This window comes from Paralichthys olivaceus, chromosome 2, assembly GCF_024713975.1.
Source record: "Paralichthys olivaceus isolate ysfri-2021 chromosome 2, ASM2471397v2, whole genome shotgun sequence".
In the NCBI taxonomy this organism is placed as follows: domain Eukaryota; kingdom Metazoa; phylum Chordata; class Actinopteri; order Pleuronectiformes; family Paralichthyidae; genus Paralichthys; species Paralichthys olivaceus.
The window spans coordinates 12,312,391-12,334,133 of NC_091094.1; the positions used below are offsets into that span (position 1 = coordinate 12,312,391).

The window sequence follows — 21,743 nt, forward strand, 5'->3', positions numbered from 1 at the left end:
TTCCAACTTTATTGTAGTGGGTGCAACAGTCTCAGGAACAGGTATGTTAAAGAATATACATATTAGAAAAGTTATGTCCATGTGTGCTTGCAGTGGACACTGGGCCTTTAACAGGGAGCTGTCAGGAAATTTGAATCCCAGCTGGTTGCGTCATTCGAGGGCTGCAAACACGCGAGTGACGCAAACAAACTATAGTGGAGAATTATCCAAAACAAAGGACAATATCACGCAGAGGAGTGAAACTATGAAAAGTCAAAATAATTCACAGTATCACAATATCACTGCTTTAAAAACCTTCTCAATCCAAATCACTCAAACCCTTCTGACCCACTTACTGTCTATTTTTGGGTCAGCGGCTCAGAGGGCCGCAGCGGTGGAGGGGCTACATATCTTTGTTTCAGCCACTCGCTGACCCCCCGACTGACAAATTCGGCAACAACATCGACACATGTTGCCCGATGAAAAACATGGATCTCTACTGGTCTTTTTAGACCAAAGATAACAGCAGATAAGAGGCGCTGACGACTTTGGTAAGAGATGTTACAAGGAGCTGCTGTACTGCATGATCACTAACATGTTCATAGACAATTGTGGCATTTTGCTTTATATAATACTAACCAGGAAAGTTCATCACAATGCTAGCTGCTACATATGTTCATGAAAATGTCATGTTGTTATTGCTGCAGGCATCACCAAGATGCTTCAATAACTCTTGGTCAGAATATTTGTGAAGTTGGATTAACTGCAAATCAATCAAAAATAACATATTGCTTATCTTTTCCAAATGTATTTATGTCAATATTTTTAAGATTAGGAGGCTACTGCAAAGCCAACAGTTGACATTTCTCAACAGTTTTGGTATTGAAAACAAATATCGCATGACTGTACAATTATTGACATATGGCTTGATATAAGAGCCTGACCAATATGGATTTTTAGGAGCCGATATGAAATGCTGATATAAACAATGACAGATTGCGATATTTCTGCAGGTAAATATATTTAAACAAAAATTGGCACCGATTCCCAAGATGACATTATCAAACCCTGATAAAGAAATGTAAATGAGGCTTGATATTTCACGGTTTAACCATAATGTAAATTATAACTATAAAAAGAAAACATGAATACAACCAAATAGAACTTGAAATAAGAAAATAGACACATTTTACATCACTGTGCATCCTTTCTGTAATGTTTATTCTGATAAATGCTCATATCTGCAAACATAAACACTCATGTGTGTGAGCTCATATTGGATTGGTTAAGTCGAGCTCTACTTGAAATGGTAGTAATTTAGTTTCTGATTTTGTTTTCCAGACACCTCTTCACTAGTTGTCCATAAGTGCATAAACTCTCCTCAGTAACTTTTAAATCGAATTGGAGCAAAATGGATCTTACAGGCAAACATGGACTGGTCCTGCTGCAGCAGTTGAGGAGGATGAGGGAGTCTGAGCATCTGACGGATGTGGTGCTGGTTGCTGAGGGCATCAGCTTTCCCTGTCACAGAGTTGTACTGTCCGCCTTCAGCCCTTACTTCCGTGTTATGTTCACGTGTGGCCTTCGTGAGTGCAACAACAGAGAAATATTCCTGCGCGACACCCCTGCAGAAAGCCTGGCTCTTCTCTTGAACTACATGTACTGCTCCGATCTTCCTCTTACTAACTCCAATGTTCAAGGCATCTCAATTGCAGCTTTTCTCCTGCAGATGGACGACGTCTTCACACGCTGCCAGCAGCACATGACCGAGAACATGGACGCCTCCAACTGCCTTGGTGTCTTTTATTTTGCCCGGGACCTCGGTGCAGAGGAACTGGCTGACCACGCTCAGCGCTTCTTGAGGCAGAACTTTGTCGAAGTCTGCCAGAATGAGGAGGTGCTGGAGCTGGAGGCTCATCAGCTGGGGAAGCTCCTGAGTTCTGATGACCTTAACGTTTCCAGAGAAGAGACCATCCTGGATGTGGTCCTCCGCTGGGTCAAACACAGCACAATGACAGATGGAGAGGTTCGTATTTGGCACCTTCCAGAGCTTCTGAGGAAGGTTCGCTTACCACTGATAAGCCCCGACTATCTAAGGGAGGCGATGAAGAGAAATACAGCACTGCTGGCTGAAGCTGAATGTCTACAGATTGTGAACGAAGCCTTAGAGGCCACAGCGATGCATCCCTCAGCTGCACCGCGTAAACTGAAGCTGCGGTACGGCATGGAGACTACAGACCTGCTGCTCTGTGTCGGCAATGACAGTGGTGGGATTCGGTCAAGATATGGCAACTATGCTGAGCGCAGCTTTTGCTATGCCCCATCCACCTGCCGAACCTACTACATCACTTCACCTTGCTATGGAGAGGCTCTGGGGTATGTGTGCGCTGGGGTTGTAACTAAAGGAAATGACATTATCGTGGCGGGAGAGGTAGGTGTCCGCAGGATGGCCCGGCAGAAGGTCATGAATGTTGAAATCTACAGGTAAGATGAATATGAAACATTTTACATTTCTTCATTTGCTTGCCTCACACAGACTATACTGTTTGTTGTGTTGGGTTGTAGGTACAAAGTCAAAGCCCAAGGAAGCTGGGAGCGCCTAACATCTGCAGAGTACCGCGATTCTTATACCCTGGGGTCCCTGGATGACACGCTGTACCTGGTGGGTGGGCAGATGAGGCTGAAGAACCAGTTTCTCATCACTAACTGTGTGGAGCGATGGTCTCTGCAGGGCGGACCATGGCGGAGCGCAGCACCACTGCCTATGCCTCTGGCCTATCACAGCATGGTCAGAATGAAAGATCGCCTTTATGTGATAGGTGGTCGGACCCCACAGGTGATGTGATGTGAAAAACACCTTTACTTATGTGTTAATTACACAAAAAACTGCATTCAGCCGTGTGTGACTGTATAAAGAGTTTGTACACTTTTAGTAACTGGCTCTTCTCAGACTGCACCTGCTCTGCTCTGTCATCCCCTAACTCCCCTTCGTCCAACCAGTCATACCGGACTGATGATGAGCCTGACCGTCTTAGTAACCGCCTTCTGGTGTATGACCCAAACACAAACAAGTGGACAGAACTGTGTCCCATGAGATACTCAAAGTACCGCTGCAGTGCTGTGGAACTCAATGGTGACATTTTTGTAATGGGTAAGATTTTTTCAATATACATATTTCAATCCATATTAGTTCAGATGTATTTCATTTTTTCCTTTTAATCATATTCTATATGCACAGACATGATATGGCCATGATTCTGATAAATTATTCAAATTACACTTATTTCTTTTTGGAAAGTTATACAATTTGACAATGACCTGACGATGATTTTGAACCTATGTATTGTAGGAGGCATTGGCTGCGAAGGTGTGGACCGTGGCCAATCACGCCACTGCCTTGATGCTGTGGAGATCTACAACGCAGATGGAGATTATTGGAGAGATGGACCCCCTCTCCCATGTGCACAACTCTCCCTGCGCACCAATGCCTGTAATGCAGGAGTAGTGGGAGGCAAGATTTATGTGTGTGGATACTACAAAGGAGCAGGTGAATGAAATGAAACAAAATCCATATATATTTTAAAAAATATGTTTGAAATTGTTTTTGAAGGTAATTCTCCATCTGTGTCTGCACCACCTTCCTCAGATCGTCACGATGACATAACAAAGGACATTTTGGAGCTGGACCCACGGGACAACCGGTGGACTGTGGTGGCTCGGCACGCGCTGATGCACGACAACTATGATGTCTGCTTGGTGGCAAATCTCAACCCAAGGGGACTCATGTCCCCTTCTGCAGACTTAGTGAAAATGTGACATCCCTGTCACATCAGATCAAAGTCTGTTTGTTAGAGTTAGTGAAGGATATTAATTATTAATGCACTTATCGCTGGGCCAAAGGCAGAGAGGTAGAAAGATTCTTAGTGCTCTGCATGAAAGAGGAAGTTGATGATTTGCACGTTTCTGAATGAAAATAGAAAGATAATTTGTAAATACTGTTTTCATCTTTTTTTATATTCAGGCCCTTTTCACGGCAGGCTTTTGAGACAGGTTTCAAATTTAAAATGAATTTCATTGAGCTGCTTCAGTTTCAGTGTCCTGGTATCCTACATTATGACTCACTGTCACACTGTCATGTTTTACTGGGACATTTAAACTGGGCGATTATTAATGTTATCAGACATCTCTGTTGTGAAAAAGGCCCATTGTGCAACATCTGCAGAGAAGACTGATCAACTGAAACCTGCAGCAGTGAATTTCAAAGCGGAAATATTATTAGCAACACCAGTATATGGTGTCCTTTGCCATTAAACAGGTTTGAATTATGATTAGACTGAACCTATTTCCATACAAATTAAACCAAAATGCTAAATATCTTTAAACAAATATAATTTATATAGTTTTTCCATATATAGGCTGTTAATCAATTTGTTGTTTTTTTCTTGAGGTTGTTTTTTAGGTAAGCTTGCCAAATCAAAAATCTGTTAAAAAAACTGCAAATAAAAGCACCGTAGCAATTTTATGAAGCATTGTTGTTGAGGTATGAACACAGACTGTTTTGTAAACTTTTCAATTGTTATAAAAGTTTTTAACTAATGCAGTCTTACACAAGAAGAACAGCCGAACATGGAGCAGGGTATTGGTGAGATGTATGCAAGGCGATATGAAGAAGAAACGGGAAGGTTACACTTCTACAACCCAACGTATCTTTACCAGTACCAAATTCAAACATCAGTTACAGGAATCGTGAAATAAGATTGTAGACAAATTCCAAAAGAATAAGAATATCTTTGCCAAGCTTTTCAGTTTATTTGTAATTTTAAGTCAACGGTATGAGTAATGAATAAGTTACTTTTATAAAAAGTCAGCAAAGAGAACTGCTACCAGCAACATTTGTTTTGGTAAGTAAATAAAAAACATTTATCACTGGGTAAATTTTTCAAAAAACTGAATCCATAAATAACTGAACACAGGCACAATAATAATAAATATATTAATATAAAAATAATACACTTTTTTGCCTCCAGAAATATGAACACAAAGTCCTCACTGCCGTAAGTCTTTTACTCATTGTCTAAAAGCCAAACTCAGAATCACAGTCCATGTCAAACAACTGCCAGAAGCCTTTCACTGGGGTCCCTGCCTTGGTCTCAGCTGACAGCTTCCCTAAAATGGGTTCGATCTCTCTAAGGCACGCAGAGCTGTTGCTGTCCTGAGACCAGCAGCTGAGGGGGGTGAGGAGACACCCTGCAGTTTTACTGGACCTCTTCTCCCTGCACAGCACTGACAGACAGTCTGTGTTGTCACGGGTGGTTATCTTTTTCAGATCACAGCGTTCACTGCGGGCTGATGAAACATTCTGCACTTTCTTGCAGTTTATCAGAGACTGACTGTTTTCATCAGAGACTGAGCATTTCTTCCTCTGTGAGAGTGTCGACTGTTTCTTCGTGCGCTTCTTGTAGCTTCTGGATTTCCTCTTTCCAGTGCTGCAGCTGTGATCCTGAGGGAGAACTTCAACCTGTTTGTGTTCAAGTTCGTGCGGTGTGCATGTGAGCTGTGTGCCTTTGAGCTTGTTGTTCTGAAGGATGCTGGAGGGCGACTGTTCCAGTGAAGTCTGGATGCTCCTGTCCATCAATCTCTGAGGGCCAGGTTTGGCTGTATGCTCTGAGACAAGGGTGCTGAGCAGCTTCAGGGCCTCTGCAAGCAAGTTCCGTTCTCTCTCTTGCTCCTCTCTCAAACTCTCAAGACTACTCTGCAAGATTTGCAGATTTGAACCAAGTTCTGCTGTGGTGTCTGCACTCTAAAGGAAAAAAATAAACAAGTGTCATGATCACTGATCAGAATCAATTATCAACAACCACATTTTATTTGAAATTGTAGGTGTCATAACCATAACATGCTATTCACCTTTTTCACACTTTTCTCCAGCTCTGTCATCACCTCGTTGTGGGAGTTCACTTTAGTGACCAGAATCTCAAAATACTGGGAAATGTCATTCTGAAGACTACTCATATTATTGTGCACTGGGAGGAACCGATAAAAACAAGATAAAATAGGACAAAAAATTAAAACATTCATGGAACTAGATTAAAAAAAAAAGATTTTAATATTGGGCAAAGTGCACCATCTACTGGTGGAAACCTTATTGCCTTGCATACAGACTTTTTCCTAAATTAACTACAGCTGCACTAACTCAGAGTGTAACTATAAATGAATACATATCAGGCCCTTCTGAAACTTACAAGTTGATGCAAAGTTGTCAAAATTTTCAAGGACTGTTTGGAACACAGCCATATTTCTCTCTGTGCCAGTTACTAGTTGTTTGATCTGAAAAATGTTGCAGCATTATTTTAACATATTACATCACTGAAGAGACGAGCTGGAAAATTGAAAAAAATGAATGTCTATCATCACTTACATTGTTGAGAGTTTCTCTTGTATGTTCACTCTCTTTGGCTAAAAGTTCGCTGTTAAAAAGAAAAAAGGTAATTGGGGCCATTTTATGTCTTTTGTCAACTCTAACTTGCTTTTATATAATTTCACCCTATTTAACTGAAATTTAACACCGATTGCAAATGTCTCATTTTTTTTAATGTTTTCTAAAAATATAGTATATACGTACAAAGATTTTTAGTGAAGAAGGCAAAAATTTGTATTACAATTTAACGAATCCCAAAACATACCAAATATTGTTTTCTTTGGCCTTTTTTCTGTCGTCTTCAAATTTATCCAGTATTCCAAAAGCACTGGTTTTACCCTTCACTTCTCCAAACAGGAGAGGTTTGGTGTGATAAGTGCTTAAAAACTTTGGGTCACTCCCCTAAACAGAGAAAACACACAGGTTACAAGGCATTAAACAGACATGTTAATCTGAGAGATTATTAACAAAACTGTAACTCGAGCTGTCTCAGAAATAGATGACATTTTCCTATTAAAAGCTTTATTAGATTCACACTGATAAACAAGAGGGAATTGTTTTGTGGAATTATCAATACTTCATGGCAACAATAATCTAGTTCTGCCATCGCACGGCTCATTGATCTGCAAAATTACACACAAAGGCCTGATACAAGCTGAGATCATGACAGTGACAGATACCTCAGGATAATATACTGCAAATTCTCTCATTAGATACACTGTTGTTGCCTAACTAACAACAACAACAACAACGTCTTGCTGTTGAAATGGTGGTCGCAGTTTTTTCTCTTTAGGGATATATCGATTTACAAAAGGAACAAAAGCACAAATATGATCTTTGACTGTGACTCTTTAGCTTTTACATGGTTGATCACAGTACTTAACCAGTGGACCTGTGTTTCTCATGTTTCCCTATAAAAACCTACAAGATGAAGCTGATAAATCTCACCTCTTGTGAACTGGACGACAAATTTATTTCCTGAGACATGCTCTGAGAATTGTCGGGCCAAAGTTGAGACCCGAAGAATAGCTGCGAGTCTGTAAAGCTGGAGTAGCCACTGGTCGACACGTTCCTGTTCATTGTTTTCTCCCCACAAGGTTTAACACGAAATCACAAAGACATCATTTGTGCAGCAAAACAAAATCACATGTAGAATTTTGGTCAATATGGAAAACAGTGTTGCTTTTTACTATTATTATCATCTATTGATTTTCAGTTCACTATTTTGCATGTCAAAAGTTTTTAAAAAGTGAAAAGGGCCTGGTTAAATGAATGACAGCTAAGGAAATGTAATTTAATAGCTTGATTCATATTTAATTATTCTTACATTTGAGAAGGTAGAACCAGCTTATATTTAAAACAATTAATCATCAAAATAACTTTTAATCAGCTAATGTACAAAATGATTCTTTATGTAAAGCTTGATTTCAGTCCAATGACAAGAAGATAGTAACAGGTTGAAGTTTGAGTTCAGTGAGCTAACCACCTGGTTCCAGCTGGAATACTCAGCATTTCTTTAATGTTCATGATATGATTCATACGTGTTGCTCACCTGTTTGTAAAGAAAACATGTTTTAGCAGCAGCAGTTTTAAAAACCTTTCATGTGAGTTAGCTTAGTTAGCATTAGCCGAGGGTAGAAACGGCGTCATCAGCTAGCTAACGCTAATTGGCATTTATCACCGATTTTAAGGTTAAGTTAGAGTTAACAATCTTCACACATAGTTACCGAACTCTTGTAATAATACGTTCAGTGACAGAAAGTGGTTATCGTGGATGAAATCATGTAAAAATGTGACTCACAGCAGGAAACACGCAGTAAATGTTCAAACCTCCCGCCATTCGTCCGTCCGGAGCCCAGGCCGCGTTCACGTACCGTCGGACGAGTCAAACCTGCGAGATCATAGCACCGAAATAAACGGCGAACAAACACTGCCGTCGGTATTTCTTTTCGCTTTTTATTTTTATATTCCTCATTTGCTCCATGGCTTTATCAACATGTATGAACATGTATGAATTAAAACTAATTTTAAGAGTTTATTACGACATTTCTATCCAGGTAGGAATACATTCGATCATCTTTGAGCCATTTGAATGCATCACACACCTGTGAGGTGGCTGTGTTGAAGAGAAAATGTGAAATTCAGTCACTTTTAAAAAGGATGATTCTGATAAAGTTGTGTTTGACCGTATTGTCACAGATAGAATGTCAGGATCAGACGTAATTAGACCTATAATAGTATAACAGTATTCACTATATTCAGTCCCACTGCCATTGGTTGGACTGAGCGGGCCCAAGTGTGCCAACACATGTGAATAAGAAGACATCACAAAACCTGGCTGTTCAGTGCTTTGTGAGGTTATTGAAATCTGCTGCAGTCCTCAGTGGTGATGGTGATCTAAATAATTCATTGATTTGTATATTTTGTACACCTAGTTGAAACCACTGCAGTCTAATTAACATTTCTAACAGTTGCACTATCTTTTGCATCTATATCTACACAGGACAACAAAACATTTCCATACATTGAAATAAATAGTCATCTTCTTAAGAACTGAAATAAGAAGATACGACAATAAAAGGATGATAAGTATTGTGGCAACAATAGATGTGTGTACACCCAAAGACATTTAATCAGGCAAAGTAAATGTTAAATTTGTTAAGCACAGAAAGAGATGGAGGAAACAGTAAAGGGATAAGAGCAAGGACTGAGCCAATAAATTCACATATTTGAAAAGAAAATAGCAAGTTAACCGGGGATCTGCAGTCTTCTGTCCAAAATATGTATCAACACTTTCTTTTTCAACAAAAAGTGACTACCACAACATTCATCACAGCAGAGTTTAGTGTAGTATTTACCTCCTTTAGTTATAGTTAATTTTACCTGACAAAAAGTTGTACTTTGAGTTTTAGACTCTAGAGGTTTATAGAACTGCACAGAGGCAAACAGTTGAAGGTGCTTTATTTCTGCAGAACATTCTTCATGGCATTGAAACAAGAATATGTACATCATTACAAAAACAATGCATCATTTGTATAAAACAATATATACATGTATTTAGCTTATGGTTGCCTGTACAACACCAAACAACACAAAAGCATGAAGCAAAAAGGGGAATAATCAGGAAATGCCTTTTCACTGGCATACTTCAGATTGCTCAACATGTACTGAAGATGGAAATGAGTTTTTTATTGCCTCAGTGTTGGCAAGATATAAAAATATATTAAATAAAATACCACATATACCGCAAATAAAACTTGGATAACTAGCCTTGGTTTCAAATTGTGCACAGTAAAGGCCACTGGATATTTTTCAAATATCCATTTATTCAGCACGTCGTGACTGAATGTTCCCCGGCTGCGTATAAAGCTCAGAATGGCACAGTAATCATCACAGTAATGGCACACAGTACAAGCCAGTTTCTTCAGAGAATGTTTGGCAAAGGTTATAGTAGTCAAGTAAATTTCACAATGCAACAGTAATGTTGCCACTCACACAGAAATACAATCTCAATCACACCTGGTGACTATATTATTTTAGATTAGATCAAATCAGAGATTAAATTATTTTAAAGGAGACATATAATGCTCATATTCAGGTTCATTTTCATTTATTATCTAAAAAGGTTTAGATGCTCGGATCCACAGCTCCACTTTTCAGCCTCTGTCTGAAACACTTGATTTTAGCTCCTGTCTCTTTAAGGTTGTGTCGCTAAAGCCGAGTCTGCTCTGATTGGCTAGCTGGCCCACTCTGGAGTGATTGGTTAACCACTTACAGCACAATGCCGGCCGCGGATCTAACTTTACCTGGATTTGTTAAGGGGTGTGCCAGACTAGCCATTAAACAAATGCCACATGACATCACAATGTCGCATGACCTGTAAGTATCGGCCAGACTGACTAGCGGTTTCAGGAGCTTCAGGAGCGGTGCTGTCTGTGGGGGAGGGGAGCTCCCTTTACTACAAACTTTGGGTTTTTGACATTGCAGAACTTTTACATTCACATAAATATCAATAATAAACACACCAGAGTAAAAAAAAAAAAACCTGAAATAGCATAATGTGTATCCTTTAAAAAACATAAGGTCTAACTTTAGCTGATGACCTCAGGCAAATAAAGTGCAGAGGGATTAAAAATAATTTAATTTTGAGAGAGAGAGAAAATTCTTTTGGAATTAAACTTTACTTCATGGAACAAAAATGTATATTTAAAATGTTTTTTGCAGGATGGTAGAACTTCTGATAAAAAAAGATTTGTGAGAGTTTGCAGTTAAAAATGACCTCTATGTGTGAGTGAGTGGAACGTAGTAAATAATCCATGTTATTACTATGCAGGATTTGTTGTCCATTTAAAATACATTCAACTCGCTTGAGATCACAAAAGTAGTAAATTCAAAAACAACAATAAAAATACAAAGTCAATTGAACAATTATCAATACAACGGCTACAGTCACTCTCCCTACAATGTCCCGGTCCAGCAGAAGAATTCTTACATTAGATGCAAATTATTCTCTTGGTCTAATCAGTAAAATTCAGTGCACTGTTACAAAATGCAAATAAATATCACACATGTAAATAAAATATCTGAATGAGCCAACTAAGAAAAAACAAGCTTCCATTAATTGTCACTGACACAGTCTCTAAAAGATTAGCGTTACTGTTACTAAACTTGGTCGCTGGTTCGATTCCTCTAAAACAGACCGATCAGTGTATTTATGAACCCTGTCACTTAAAACAATAACAAAGACGACTGACGGGATACCAGTCTCAAGTCTGTCAGTGAAAAGTCAAGCTGCAGCCAGGAGACGTAGCTTAGATTCGCATAAAGACTGGAAACAGAGAAAAACAGCTAGTGTGGCTCTGTCCAAAGAAAACACAATCAATCTTCAGCACCTTTAAAGTTCACTTATTAAACACAGTAAATCTTCTTTCTTCAATTCACACACAAAAATTGGCGTTGCAACCAATCACAGAGAAGAAACAGTCTGGAGCATAACCCCCCCTCTAAGATTGAGAAGTGTTGTTTTTCCACTTCTCCAGTTTTAATACAGAGATATAACTTGTTTATTGGTGAGATTTGGTCATCAGGGATGTACAGAGCCCGACGAGCTGTTTCTCTTGTTTCCAGTCTTTATGCTGAATTCAATAGCTACAAACGTTACCTTCATATTTTCCATACAGGTCTCAGACTGGTATCAATCTTCTCATCTAAAGCTTGACTAGGGAACACGTAAGCATACCCCCCTAAATTTCAAATTATTACTTTAACAGTCGGGTCCACATATTCTGCTTAATAACAGTGTTGAGACTGAAAAAACCAAGGAGTGATACTGAGTGATGAGTCTTTTCATCACAACAGTGCTGCATGAGGGGAAAATACAAATCGAGCTGCAATGCTTCACATTTACAGAGAAATACTGAAACTATTTTTCCTGGGATAATATCAATTAAATATGATCCAGTCAACGAGACACTGTGTCGATAAGACGCACCGCCAGCAGTTAAAGTTGAATTTGGCCACTTAGTATTTCTACACCCTTGAGAAGAAAATCTTTCCTGAGGTTTCTCTCCTACCTGCACCAACACTGCCCGACCCTCCTACACATTATAGACTTGAGTGGTGGACGTTGTGGGTATGGTGGCACTATCCACTGTTGAGGTCGCAGGGGGACGCTCCCTTCTGACGTATCTTGGTTTCCTCACTTCAAAAAGGAAAGGAAAAATACATATCAAGTGTAAGAAAAATTGAAAAGGCAACATTTGAGTTAACTTCATTATACTTTGTGCTTTTAAAGCAACAGTATGCAACTTTTTACTTAAAAAAAAAGTCCTTATCCTCAGGCCTTGTTCTTCTTTGGTGAGTGGGTATTTTTCTCTACATCATCAAAACAACTTTGATTTTTTGATTTTTTTTTCTCAGCAAAAGTCAAATAGTGGTTCTTTAAGAGGAGCTTTTATATCCAAATCATGTTTTCTAATTATAAACCTGTTATCACAGTCCTCCAAATTGCAACACTTCTCACCAACAATGCCAAATAGTCGTAGGTAATGTTTAGATGCATTACTCACCAACCCCACACATTTCTGGAACCTGTTTAGCAGGATCCCAGACATAGTTTACAAAGTAAGACAGTCTACTTATCTCACCTGAGGAGGAGGGAATCATGACAGCCTGGAAGAAAGAAAAAATTACAATTAACCCTTAAAGACTCTAATATTTGTCTATTTATTTGTAATACTAATGACAGTGCAGATGATACAATAAACAGATTTAAAGTCTCCACTCAAATCTCTGAATGTACTCTTGTGTTATTAGAAAAATCGACTTACCGTCTCACTGGGTTGGAAAATAAAGGCTGAAAAAGTGACAAAATAATGTTACTGAGGCAAAGCAATAGCAATGTTTCCATGTTCAACAGGCACATCCATGTTGTATTGTATAGTATTACATAGCCCATTACATAATGTGCATGTTGGAGCTTCATACTTCAGGTTTGTGCACTTACCTTTGTTGCGGCGGTAAAAGATGCCTGGAAGTCGGTTGGAGCGTTTGAGGTAGAAGAAGGAGGCAACAGACAAAATAAGGAACAGGCTGATCAACAGTGTTCCCAGAAGAAGAGACGCTGCCACGCCTGGCCCTCCTGCTCAACGACACAAGACAAAACAGGGAACAGAAGATGAGAAATATAACAAGTCCTGAAGACATTATTCTATCATCATACACATTTTGTTCCAGATGTTTTCCCTTTTTTTTTTTAACTAACCGAAATCAATGAGCTTTATATTAGCTCCTTAAATAAACACACTGATTCTTAAAACTAAATCAACATGGCTTCTCTAATCAACTAGATTTACAGACACTGTACCAGTTAAGAAATATTATACAGAATGAAAATTGCAAATCAGTCTGCAATGACTGTAGACATGACTTCCTACCAATTTTAGGAACTACAGTGGTGACAGTTGTGTGATTCTTCCGCTCCATTGTGTAGTCTAGAATGGACAGAAAAAGTGTAAATCAAAAAACTGCGAGGTTTGAATTTTCCAAAAGAGTGAGTGGATAGTTCGCTGTCCTTACTGTAGGTGCACACTGTTATGTTTTCCAGGTCCACGGATGCTGAGTCACAAAAGATACAAACAGTGTTGCTGTTCTCAAGGACACGCAGGAAGCAGCCTGAAGAATTCAAAAGAAGTACACATTTGATATTTTAGACCACATTTACTGGTGTCACATGAAAAACATGTCGTGTGGGGTCACTGAATGGTTTGATGAGTATGATGATGACATGAATAATGTGCCTTGAATCATGGTCTTTATAATCACTAGTTCTGAACCCAGTTGAACACATGGAGGACCAACGTCATCATCAAAACAACAAATAAGGATTTGTGCTCCTCTATAACCAGAGGTCTTTGATTGACCAGTGTAGTAATATATGATAGGCTCTTAATGGACAGCAAGACCTTTGTCTACCACTAATCTCAAAGTGTTAAAATTAATATAACTGATTAAAGGTCAACCTCACTCACAGCTGTTTGACAGTGGTATAAAACGTCCACATTACCAGGTTCACAGTGAGTGTCGTTCGAACACGAGTTGTTCCCTCTCAGTTTGTCACTGCAGCACTCAAGTGAGTTCTGATGTAGGGCCTGTAAACAGAGCAGCATTCACACACGATCAGATAAGTGTAACTGGAATAAAAACACACACTGATCCTATCGGCTGAGAGACATCCATCTCCTTACCTTAGTTACAGGTGTTTCAGGTCTGATAAGGATCACGGTGGCAGCCAAGACCAAAAGGAACGACAGAGACATATTTGAAGCCTTGTGGACCGAACAGACTAGAAGACATATATAAATAAATCACTTTGATTAGTCATGTAATAGAACACATATTTATAATAATTAATCCCACATGAAAGATGAATGATTGAAGAAGATTCTGACTGGTATTCAACTGAATAAATCTAGCACAGATACTTTGATACTGTTTAGGTGTTGATTTAAACGTGTCTGTACCAGTGAAAACTGAAAACTGTGAAGTGAACGTTGACATAAAATGACAGGTCAGATTCTTCTTATGTATAGTCATTTACATCACAATGAATTAAATTAAGACTGTTTTATTATTTAGATGACTACATTTGTTTGCTTCTTGCGTTTTTAACTATGGAATGTAAAAAAAGGCGAACAACACATCTCCACTTCCTCTCACCATCCAGAAATAAAGCCAAAACATCCCAGATATGAGGGCTGCCATTTTAGCATTTGGAGCCCGAGTCTGCACAGCAGCAATCGTCAGATGTAGCCCTGCTATCGATTTCCAGCCAATACATGTGCTCAACCAATGGCAAGTTAGTCTCAGCTGTCGATAATGATTTTTCAACCTGTTTTTAATTTGCATAAAATAGGAAATCAAAACCGGACCAACTGGAAAATATAACATTTGAGCGTGAATCAGTGTGATAAGATTAAAATATACACTTGACGTTATCTCCCATCTACTAATAAGGGAGAGGCTAGGGATTATGACCTGTATTACAGCAATCCACCAGGTGGCCATCAAGACCCTTTGGCTTCACTTTTGGGGAGATGTCATGTCCTCCATCTTTATATACAATCTATAGTTCAGACATCTTTAAGACATGTGAGACATCGCAAATCATACATTAAAAAAAAGAAAATGTGTTCGCATTTTTTAAAACAAGGAATTCAAAAACAATATTGGTAACCAGTTTGAGATATTGCATTGACTAAAAGTTTTTTGAAACAATAACCAGACCTAATTATTATTCTGTATAAAAAAGCAAATCTACTCTAATGTGGAGTTACTAGTTTCGAATTGCAAACATCAGCAGTTCGAGGTGACAGTCTTCCACTGAAGTGCTTTTCTAAGCCGTGGTCAGTGAGCTGGCTTCAGGGTGAAATCCTTATCTGAAGGCGTCAGGCAGCAGCACAGTGTCAGGAGAAGGTTTGAGTTGTGCTAACGTCAGTCAGGTGAGAGCACCAGCACACAGTTAGCTAGCTAGCACCTGTCACCAGGAAGTTACACCGTGACTGAGCCCGGAGCTAAAACAACCATGTCAGCGTTCTGACCAGTGAGCTAATCCGCTCTGCCCTCTCCACACACCACCGACTGCGTGACACCACAGACACACACGCCGAGCACCTGCACGTCGTGGTGCATGGAGACGCACAAAAAAGTTCACTCACCGCACAAACAGCAGACTGTGGCCTGAGCGAGCTGCTCCTGGCTCCGGGGTTAGTCTTCGTCAGCTCTGCTCCGTCGCGGATGTTGGGGCAGACACTCACTGGTGTTTGATGGCAGGTTGCTCATGAACACTTCGGTGCAGGACTCACACAGTTAATCCTGCAGCTCACTGCCACTGTCAGCACGTGCACTTCCGGTTTTCAAAATAAAAACCCCCAATCGTTGTTGTTGTTGTGCGTCATTGACAGGGGCGGATCTGGGCGGGGGGCCCCCAACACACTTAAACACTGGCATAGATGATCAAAAATACAGCATCAATTATCAATAACAGAATAGTTATTTTTTAAAATAAATGCAAAATGATCAATAAGCATTTAGCACACAGCTTCTTAATGTTAATATAATATTTTTTAACTGATTAGAAAATTGTAAAGAATGTGAACAGCTTTAGACTACTGTCTATTTTAAACAGCACTATTAGCTCTAACCAAATATTGTTCAAAGACAATTTCTTTTTTTCAGATTCATGAGTTATTCTGTTGATTATTTTTAAATTTTTAATTAAATTAGCAAATAAACTATTCAGGAAGGAAACACTTAATTTATCTTCATTGGTAACATTATACACAAAAGAAATAAAGGTGAAAGATTTCTGTATTTCTGTGTTACCTTTATCCAAACTAAAGAAAACAAACAAATGCCTCAGTGCCCTAATTTTCAGTGCAGGGAGACGTTTCTGCAGAAACTGATTCCAAAATAATTCTGAATACTTTTTTTGCATGGTGGATTTTAAAGCTTATTTCTATTTAAACCAAGAATCTATGGTAACTTCTTGGTAAGGCTATTCTACATAAACTGGCACAATTTCAGCACACAAAGCAATGGTGACAGTGCTCAAATTTACAATATTTAAAGTATTTGACTTATGAACATATCTTAAATAATGTCCCGCATGATTACATATTATGTCAGTGCCCTTGTATGTCCATCACATTTTAGACTCATAATGGGATCGATAATTGAACTGATTCTCTGATGAATGAAAGAGGGCATGAATTTTTGGTCAGTGAAATGTCACGTCTCTGGCAATGCAGTGAAGGACATCTGCACCAGCAGCTACATGTGACTGGACATACTGCTCTATTTATAACGGCTGAGAGCAAGGCCCCATGCAGTCTGACATACGCAAGGACAGATGCACAGCAGAGCTGAATTGTTCCAGCAAGGAGAAAGTGCTGCCTCCTCTCGACCCTGTGCAACAGGTAGGTCCCTATTTACTACAAAACACATTAACAGTGAGTTACTGAAGCAATATGCTACATGTTGGTTGTTTTGATGTAGTAGAAACCTAAGACCTTTAATGACATTGAAAGAGAGTGGCTGAAATTATTTCCGGCACCTTCGTGCTAAAAAAGAAAGAGAAACTTCATGAAATGCAAGATTTAAAGACACATTTAACCCCAAAACTAAAGTAACTATGCATAAATTGTATTTTCTAAACACAAAATATAATAAACACTTTAAGAAATAATGTGTGGTCACACTTTTTAGTAAGATATCTTAGTGTTTGTATAGTTTTTTAAATAAACAATTTGACTGTTTACTAAGTGTGTTTGTGAAGCTGATACAGTCAGTGGAACGCATCTGCCAAATCTTTCATATCAGGTCATATGACATGTTTTTAAAGAGCAGGCCCATGGAGTATTTTGGTATCTGTTGTGGAACTTGTGACCAAGGTGCTCTTGCTCTGCTGCTCTCTGAGGTCATCACTTCTCAAGCTTTCAACCAACTACTAGCAGCTGATTACAGCGATGTTAAGCTTCAGCCACGAATGTGCCCTTTATATGACAATGAATGTGTTTATGTAACTTTGATGTGCTCACCAAGGATGTTCTGTTACACCCCCACTTATCATTCTTACTGCAAAACAGACATTCAAGTCTGTAATCAATTCTGCTTCTTCATCCTTTCTCTTCTTTTTTAGATTGAAGAGCATGTGAGGTATGACAATGGATGATTTGGATCACAGCATGCACATCGCCCAGTTCGACTGGACCAGCTTCTATGATGACAGCGAAGAGTGCGGCCTGCTGCAGCCTTCGCTCGCCTGCCCCGATAACTCCAGCCTCAGTGAGGAAGAGGATTCGGAAAACTCTGGTCCAGGCCTCAGGGCAGTTCAGCAGGAAATACAGCAGAGCCCTGATGTGACCAGAGCTGAGAGAGAGGCTGCAGGAGAAGAGGGACTGAATGAGAGCGAACAAGTGGCGAGTGAGACACGGGTGGACTCTGAAAGATGCCTTGAAATCCTCAGCACGAAAGAGGTGCATGCAAAGACTGCAGAGGACATCACGGAGGAGACAAATAACAACATTGCTCTGCACACTGAAACATCAAGTTTTCATTGTTCAGGAGATTGGAAGGAGCTGAAAAAAGAGGATGACGATCTGCAAACAGAATTTAAGAATTCCAGACATGAACCTGATCCACTGTTTCTCAAGCAAGTGGATCAAAATGTGAATGATCCACATAGTACAGCTGTGAGTGACATGAGCAGTAGCGTCACCTCAAGAGCAGAGAAGGAGCGCTGGTTTGTGACAATGAATTACAATCCTGCACGACGACGAGGGCGTTCCACCTCTGTGAAAAAAAAACGACGACAAAGAAAGGCCTGTAAAAACAATCACCCGTGCAGCAACAGGCAGGAGAAATCTCTTGAAAATGGACCAGAGTTTGAGTTAAACAAAGATAAAAATGAATCTGCAGGAGGGACGGACAACAAAATGACACATGAGAGCATTTCAGATATGCATGTGTCAGAAAAACTGGTTATCTCTCATTCCCCCGAGGAATCTGACAAAAACAACCAGGAGGTAGGCACCTCAGCCTCCTCGTCACATGACACATTCACACCCAGACACCCTTCATCAGTGGAGAGTGAAGAGTCAGAAGAGTTTGACGATGGTGTTGAGTTCTTTTCTGTCCACAGTTATGACTCTGAAAGCTATTTGTCTGCTGCTGAATCAGTGGAGGAATCTCAGCAGCTTCGGCCTGTGGATTTAATGCAGCTGCAGAGCTCTGTGTCTCTGACGCTGCAGATTGAGAGAGAAAATGATGACATTACACAGGACAGACAAATGCAGAGCTCGCTCTCCTGCAATGTAGCAGCTGCCAACTGTGAAAGTTATGAATGCAATGACGTTGAGGATGCACTGACTTTTCCATCTGATGGCCAAAGAACCGACAAAATGCCAGACGACGACTCCACATGTGATGTTAGCACAGACAGCACGGCGCTCCACACGCTCTCGGACACAACAGGAGTCCACAATGACAAAATTAATCTTTCAGCATGTGGTGGCTCTTCAGGAGATCAGCACGGTCTCCTCCCTATCCCTGATCTAACTGTAACACCTTGCTCTCTGGCAGACAGCCCTGAATCCTACGCTGTGGCTGCAGGCCACATTAAACCTGTGTACGCCATGTCTGCCTTCTGGGATGAAATGGAAAAACTGACGATAAATGACATTTTGCAGCTCAGGATGGGGAAAAGCTCGCCTCCCACTGACACACAAGAAACACTGACAGCAAATGTTAATGAGTCTCTAACAAGTCACAGCTCTCTGGGTGACAGTGGACTCATGGAGCTGTCGGACACGGCTGATTCAGATTATTTCACACAGCCTGACGAGTCCAAGCCAGATCGCTCCAGCTGCGAGTTCTCCACCTCAGACTTTGAAGAGGAGTACTGGCAATTTATTGGTGCCAGTAGGAACCCCAGTCCTGATACTCAGAGTAAAACCCACGACAGGACGAGTGAATCTCCTCTGTTATCACATGAGGAGGAGGAGTCCATGAGCTCCGAGGGAAAGGAGACACCCGTCCCTTTGGAGGACTTTGTGGAACAGTTATTTGAGGATCAGGAGTCAAGTACTTTGAGCAAACTCTCCTGGCCGAGACAGATAACAAAAAGTAAAAGTGTGCACAACGTACAAGCTCTCAACAAAGAGGATTTGACTGTTCCCTTTGGGGATGATGAGAGCAGTCTGTTTCTCAGCGGGTGTCAGTCTCTGGAGGTCAGTGGTGACCTGGGAACACTACTGCCAACACCTTTTCTCGACACAGATCATCAAATATCCTTCCCAGAAATGTTTGAATACTTTTTCACAGAGGATGAAGTAAAGAATGACTCCTGGTCCGTCACTGTGTACAATCCTTCGGGCATCTCACTGTCTCCTCTGTTTGACTACACTCTTTGCTCATTGAGGGACGATCTGTCTCTCTCTTCCCTCCAGTGCAGCGAGGACAAACCCATCCCTATCTTCTCCTGTTGTTCTCCAACCGTCAGAGAACTCACATTCCCAAAATCGGACCATGTTGTCTTGAGTGCAGACTGCAGGGCAGAGGAGGAGGTGGGCAACTTCTCTCCAATCAGAGTCATGTCTCACTCTTTCATCCGGGCCAATCACTGTGGGACATCTGCAAAAGCCGCAGCTCGGTCTCACAGCTGGAGGAGTTTGCTGTCAATGAGAAAGATTCGGTTCCATGACAAAGGTAGCATGTGGTGCGGGGGTTCTGGCGCCTGGATGTTTCCATTGGGGCCTGAGAAGATAGAGGGCAATGATCCACCAGTCACTGTGCTCACTGAGGGAAAAGTCTCCCTGACTCCTTCTCAGAGGTTCAGAGAGCAAACAGAGCTGCAGAGCTTTCTGGGAAGTCTACAGACAACAAGTAAGCCAGATCTCTGTTATACTCTGTCCTGCATATAAAGGCAATACGGCAAAAAGGAAACATACATTCACACATAAACTAGCATTACACAAAATGTACTTTTTCCCTCTATTACAGGACGAGAGGGCATTTTCTCCACACTGAAGCAGTCTGATATGTGTTTGGTCTGCATTGCCTTTGCCTCCTGGGTGCTGACATCTTCTGATCCAGAGGCTGCTGATGCCTGGAAAGCAGGTATGAAACCTCATTATTCAGCAAATATGTCTGAAACTAGGATTACCGCCCTGCAGTGGTTTGCGTCAGTTCACTGGTGCAGCTTCAGTCTACATAACTCTTTTTTCCCCAGACTCATATGAGTGACCTGTGACCTTTGACCTGATCAACATGTGAAAATCACAGTTCTGCAAAACTTGATGATTGAAACTTTGTTTTAAATCTGTTCAGCTCTGCTGGCGAACGTTAGTGCGCTCTCGGCCATCCAGTACCTGCGGCGGTATGTGAAGAAGATGAGACCTCAAGACAATCCCTGATACATAATGTACACAACAAGTCACTTCCAAGCACTTTTCACCTGGGTCCATCTATAAAAACTGTACTGCACTGTATGTATATGTACTTATCAGCTAAATAGCTCCTGTTACAGTGTTGGTGTTGCATTGGAGGTCAAATACAACACAATCTGAGCTCATGTTAAATTTTTTAGCTTCAAACTAGTTGGACAGATGACACACTGATGTACAATATTTCTTAAATGAAGGCAAAAGATAAAGATTAGAAATATGAAATATAAAGACTAAAATACAAAATATGATATATGTAATTTTAGTATAAAAACATCAACATGTCCAATTTGTTGGCAGACTGAAGATTTTTATCTTCCAAAGAAAAGAATGAGTATTAGGATTAAGTGCCAAAGGCAGGGTTAGGAGCACATAGTTGCTTTCGTTGTTTTTGTGGGATTCGTTATAAACATTTCAGCTGCATTTCAAACTTAAGTTGATCAGCTCTGGACAAACTGAAGTTGATTTACGGACCATATCGTCAGCACAGAAGCTCATTTGTTTTTAACACTGCCTCAATCGTGGATCTGAAAGTTAAACAGCTGCAGTCAAGCTAAAATGTAACAGCAGCTTGTATGTTTTTGATGAACTGCTGCAAGAGTGTGTGAGCCGTCTTTGTAGAAAATGAAAATGGGGATAAAAGCCCGAAGGGAAGTTATGATGCAGATGTTGATCTGGTTGAGAGAAAAGATGAAGGTGGCTGAGCTGTGGAGGATTTGAAAGCTTTGTCTGAAAGTGGTTCACAACATTCTTTCCTTTGTGCCTCTTTTATTAAAACCTATGTTTGTGTGAGATGAAAACAGTTCAGAGGGATTTTTCATGTTTAGACTGTTACATTGGAAAGA

At 40.3% G+C, this 21,743-nt stretch overlaps 4 protein-coding genes across 6 annotated transcripts; 2 read left to right on the forward strand and 2 right to left on the reverse strand.

Annotated features, from left to right (window-relative positions):
- Window positions 1–390: 390 nt before the first annotated feature.
- Window positions 391–4,532, forward strand: kbtbd12 (kelch repeat and BTB (POZ) domain containing 12). Its single transcript, XM_020101667.2, has 6 exons — window positions 391–530; window positions 1,321–2,463; window positions 2,545–2,815; window positions 2,980–3,130; window positions 3,329–3,526; window positions 3,626–4,532. Exons 2-6 carry the CDS (start codon window positions 1,391–1,393, stop codon window positions 3,793–3,795), a joined length of 1,863 nt encoding a protein of 620 aa, XP_019957226.1. The 5' UTR covers window positions 391–530; window positions 1,321–1,390; the 3' UTR covers window positions 3,796–4,532.
- Window positions 4,533–4,765: 233 nt separating this feature from the next.
- On the reverse strand, window positions 4,766–8,330 carry LOC109638608 (interactor of HORMAD1 protein 1). Of its 3 annotated transcripts, XM_069536320.1 has the most exons (8): window positions 8,199–8,309; window positions 7,883–7,949; window positions 7,346–7,486; window positions 6,663–6,799; window positions 6,398–6,446; window positions 6,222–6,306; window positions 5,887–6,002; window positions 4,766–5,779 (listed from the first exon to the last, which is right to left on the reverse strand). In XM_069536320.1, exons 2-8 carry the CDS (start codon window positions 7,934–7,936, stop codon window positions 5,054–5,056), a joined length of 1,308 nt encoding a protein of 435 aa, XP_069392421.1. In that variant the 5' UTR covers window positions 7,937–7,949; window positions 8,199–8,309; the 3' UTR covers window positions 4,766–5,053. The 3 variants fall into 3 exon arrangements, with proteins under 3 accessions (XP_069392421.1, XP_069392428.1, XP_069392424.1); XM_069536327.1 differs by lacking the exons at window positions 7,346–7,486; window positions 7,883–7,949 and having other exon boundaries at window positions 8,199–8,330; XM_069536323.1 differs by lacking the exons at window positions 7,883–7,949; window positions 8,199–8,309 and having other exon boundaries at window positions 7,346–7,618.
- A 1,011-nt stretch (window positions 8,331–9,341) lies between these two features.
- Window positions 9,342–15,822, reverse strand: c2h1orf159 (chromosome 2 C1orf159 homolog). Its single transcript, XM_020101669.2, has 9 exons — window positions 15,613–15,822; window positions 14,143–14,240; window positions 13,962–14,046; window positions 13,475–13,570; window positions 13,333–13,389; window positions 12,903–13,037; window positions 12,727–12,752; window positions 12,544–12,568; window positions 9,342–12,098 (listed from the first exon to the last, which is right to left on the reverse strand). Exons 2-9 carry the CDS (start codon window positions 14,212–14,214, stop codon window positions 11,995–11,997), a joined length of 600 nt encoding a protein of 199 aa, XP_019957228.1. The 5' UTR covers window positions 14,215–14,240; window positions 15,613–15,822; the 3' UTR covers window positions 9,342–11,994.
- Window positions 15,823–16,767: 945 nt separating this feature from the next.
- perm1b (PPARGC1 and ESRR induced regulator, muscle 1b) lies at window positions 16,768–21,010 on the forward strand. The gene is made up of 4 exons (XM_020101459.2): window positions 16,768–16,872; window positions 17,595–20,338; window positions 20,456–20,572; window positions 20,783–21,010. The coding sequence occupies exons 2-4, from the start codon at window positions 17,614–17,616 to the stop codon at window positions 20,866–20,868; spliced, it is 2,928 nt and encodes a 975-aa protein (XP_019957018.2). The 5' UTR covers window positions 16,768–16,872; window positions 17,595–17,613; the 3' UTR covers window positions 20,869–21,010.
- The last annotated feature ends 733 nt before the right edge of the window (window positions 21,011–21,743 follow it).